The sequence below is a fragment of the Cannabis sativa genome, chromosome X (assembly GCF_029168945.1).
Source record: "Cannabis sativa cultivar Pink pepper isolate KNU-18-1 chromosome X, ASM2916894v1, whole genome shotgun sequence".
Taxonomy (NCBI): Eukaryota; Viridiplantae; Streptophyta; class Magnoliopsida; order Rosales; family Cannabaceae; genus Cannabis; species Cannabis sativa.
In genome coordinates, this window is record NC_083610.1 from 34092414 (window position 1) to 34096595 (window position 4182).

Below are 4182 nucleotides of genomic sequence, written 5' to 3' on the forward strand. Positions count from 1 at the left end.
TGCAAGTTCTTCCCTCTATCTCTTTTTCTCTCACACTAAGTATCTTCGCTCCCCCAAACTAATTGTATAGCTTATGATATCATTGATAAAATGGTGAAGATAAAATTAGGAGTGTGGATATATATTTTTCGGTTCAATAGATGAGAAACAAAACAGGCTTAGGCTCAAGAGGGTCAACTAGGGATAAAAAATTTAAGTGTAGGCTTGAAAGGCTCAAACTATCCAACAAATGCCTATATTCCTATTGAACATTGTCAAGGATTTCGCCTCAAAAGAATAAAACATGCAAGTTCTAAGCTATCCTATCAATCTTACCACAAACCACAGTAAAACAATTATAACAATTTTCACAGGTAACCAATCGCATTCAAACACAAGTTTCTAAGCATCCAAACTAATCCAAAGAGTTAACAGAATTAAGCACACAATTATTTTTACAATTTCAGAGTACATTACACTAAGCAGCAGCATACAACTATCTTCTAGCTTATTGCCATTCCTAACTAAAACATAAAAAAAAAATTAAAGCAGAAAATTAAAATGCAGAAAAGTAAAATTTTAAATCTCTCCCCCCAAACTAAATATTACATTGTCCCCAATGTATACAATAAAATGCAAAGAGAAGAGACTTACCTGAGACCCTTTCAAAAAGGGTTGGGTGGCGGCGGCTGATCATACGGATAAAACTGAGGAGGTGGTGCCAAGTAGTTCGGGTCATCAATCCCGATATTCATTCTGTTGATGAGAGAGTTGAGTTGGTGAACTTGTCCCTCATCATGAATACTCCGCTGCACCATATAGTTCTACATGTGGTTGTTCTACTGAATTATATAATTCAGCTGTGCATGAGTATATTGCATCATGGGCCCAAGCAGTTGTCGGGGCTCTTCCTCCTCTTCTTCAACACTAGGCTCTCGTTTCCGCCTTCGGCCTTGCAGTGCATCAGATGGGGGCTGTCCATAAGGATGTGGCTCTTTTAGCCTGTTGACAAATGTGATGTCCATCTTTCGTAGCGGCACCACAGTGTTGTCATACTCTAGTTGTGGCACATCGTACGCCCTGCGGAGTTCAGTGATCACACCAGCCAAACCAAGACCACCACCCGTGGCTCCTTGAACAATTCGCTCGATCCTGCTTCGGATGACTTGTCCAATGTTAATGTTGTACTCCTTCATGATGGCGTACACATATTTGAGGTGATCCATTTGGACATCTAAAAAATGTTTACTCGGCACCAACCGAGAACTCACGAAGTACAGCCACGTCTTCGCGACCGGGTTTATTTCACATCTATGCAGGATATTGGGCGACCCGTCTTGCCCATCATTGTCGTGGAATCTCAACCGCGGAAATCCCACAGTTTCCGCTACATCCACCAAATCAAACTGCTCTTCCTCCTCAATAATTCAGAGCCGTTGTTCCTCCCTTGAGTAATCCGGGACAGAGAACATAACATTAAATGCATCGGTAGTGTGCGGAACTTTCTTACCCCGCACGTTTACCTCCCCATTCCTGCACTAGGGCCAATTGGCGAGAAATTCACATGCCATAGTTACGTTGGCCCGGCCCTGAGCATCCACAAAACTACCCCATTTCATCCTCCCAATTTGGGCTCGAATTGCTTCGAACCTAGGTTGATGCCTCAAGGGGTTCTTAGGGAATTCAATACCCCTATCATCAATGTAAGGCCTAGCCTTAAGCCTCATGAAGCAGTTTTGTGCCGCCTCACTTGCAAACCGGGTTCGGTCGAAACCCGTAGATGGTGGGTTTGATGATGAACCACCTTCCTCTATGTGCCTAGTTCTTTTGGGCCCCATAATCTTAGAAATTTTTTTTTCACTTAATTTTCACTTTTTTTTTCTGTTTTCTTTTTTCCTTTTTTTTTTTCAAATAATTCTAAGAAAAATTGGGCAGCACCTCCCCTTAAATTGCTACTTCCCAAAAATTAAAAACTACACCAGAACAATCCAGACAAATTGATGCACAGTCCAAAATCACAATATAAACCCAAAAATCCCTCTATCAACCAATAATTTCAGAATAATCACTATTTTCACAAAAATACTCAAAATTCTCATGCAATTTCTCAAATGTAATAGAGAAATATACTTACAAACCCGAAGACGCCACTACTCCACCTCCATTGTTGAATATCCTTGAAAGCTTGAGGTTGAAGATGAAGAACAATGGTATTTTTAGATTTGGGGTGAAATTGATGATTATTTGTGTAATTTTTGATGGAAAGTGAAGATTGATGAGTAAAATTGGGTTTTGGGATGAATTGGGATCGAGAAATTGGTAGATAAATGGGAAGAATTGAAGATTTGGTGAAGAAAATTTGAATTTTCGAAGGGGGAAGGTGTGGGACGGCTGAGAAGATTTGAAATTGGGTTATGGTTGAATTGGGGGAAAAATTCGGTTTGTATAGAAATCTGGGTGGTGGTCGCGACCAGCCCATGGGCTGGTCGCGACCAGCATAAATTCAAAAATATAGGGTTCTCTAGAAACTTAGGTGGTCGCGACCAAGAAAAAGGGTCGCGACTAGCCCACTTCCTTGTCGCGACCACTAGAACATGGAATTTTCTCTTGTTTCTGTAAAGTCCCAGGTCGCAACCAGGGTCGCGACTACCAAAAAGGGTCGCGACCCAGGAACACAGTGGTCCCAGTCCCAAAAAAATTATTTATTTTTTTTTATTATTTTTTTCACGTTGTTCACGGTTCAACTGAAAAAATATAATGTCTGGTACTTCACCAAAAATTGAAAATACTGAAAACACTAAAAACATAAACTAAAAACATAACAAAAAAGGCTGGAAAATTAAAGAAAACACTTGGGTTGCCTCCCAAGAGCACTGTCTTTATCGTCATCTAACCGGACGCTGAGTTGTTCGTTTAGAGAGGCGCCAGAATAATGGCGGACTTGGCTTGGTCAATTTGACCTCCCAAGTAGAGCTTTAAACACTGTCCATTAACCTTGAAGGTTGCTGGACCTTCTCCTTTTAATTCAACAGCTCCATAGGGAAACGCCTTGACCACGGTGAACGGACCCGACCATCTTGACTTTAACTTACCAGGAAACAATTTCAACCTTGAATTGAAAAGTAACACTTGTTCCCCAGGTTGAAACTCCTTTCTGACTAAGCCTTGGTCATGCCACTTCTTGGTTTGTTCCTTGTAAATCTTTGCATTCTCATAAGCTTCATTTCTGAACTCCTCTAACTCATTCAATTGCAGCAATCTTTTCTCCCCTGGAGCTTTTAAGTCCATGTTAAGAGTCTTCATAGCCCAAAAAGCCTTATGTTCTAGTTCCACCGGCAGATGGCAAGATTTTCGAAACACCAACCGATATGGTGACGTCCCAATCAGTGTTTTAAATGTTGTTCTGTATGCCCATAGTGCATCATCTAACTTTCGTGACCAGTCCTTTCTCGATCTATGCACTGTTTTCTCCAAAATCATCTTTATCTCACGGTTAGAAATTTCAGCTTGGCCATTACTTTGTGGATGGTACGGTAGAGCAGTTCTATGGCGGACACCATATCTCGAGAGAAGTGCTTCAAATTGTTTGTCATAGAAGTGACTCCCTTCATCGCTTATGATTTCTTGGGGAGTACCAAACCGAGTGAATATGTTCTTTTGAAGGAAGAGGAGAACTGTTTTACCGTCATTGGCTGGTGTGGCTGCAGCTTGAACCCATTTCGACACATAGTCCACAGCCAATAAGTTGTACAGATTGCTAAAAGATGAAGGAAAAGGACCCATGAAGTCTATCCCCCACACATCAAACAATTCCACTTCCAAGATTCCTGTTAAAGGCATTTCGTTTCTCTTTGAGATATTACCTGTATGCTGACAACGATCACATGCCATCACAAAAGTACTAGCATCCTTAAAAAGTGTTGGCGAAAAGAATCCGCTCTGCAACACCTTAGTAGCAGTTCTTGTCCCACTGAAATGTCGCCCACATGGTAGAGCATGGCAGTGATTGAGAATAGAGTACATTTCCTCTTCAGGCACACATCTTCCAATTATCTGATCAACACAGTGCTTGTAGAGGATTGGCTCTTCCCAATAGTAATGTTTTACCTCAGGAAAGAACTTCTTTAATTGTTGATGAGAAAGCTCAGGAGGAGTTATTTTTGCAGCCAAGAAGTTGACATAATCAGCATACCACGGTACCAT

General features: G+C 41.2%; 1 protein-coding gene across 1 annotated transcript; it reads right to left on the reverse strand.

The window, feature by feature from the left end:
- Nucleotides 1-2892: 2892 nt before the first annotated feature.
- LOC133032127 (uncharacterized) lies at nt 2893-4182 on the reverse strand. The gene is made up of 2 exons (XM_061105972.1): nt 3843-4182; nt 2893-3554 (listed from the first exon to the last, which is right to left on the reverse strand). Exons 1-2 carry the CDS (start codon nt 4180-4182, stop codon nt 2893-2895), a joined length of 1002 nt encoding a protein of 333 aa, XP_060961955.1.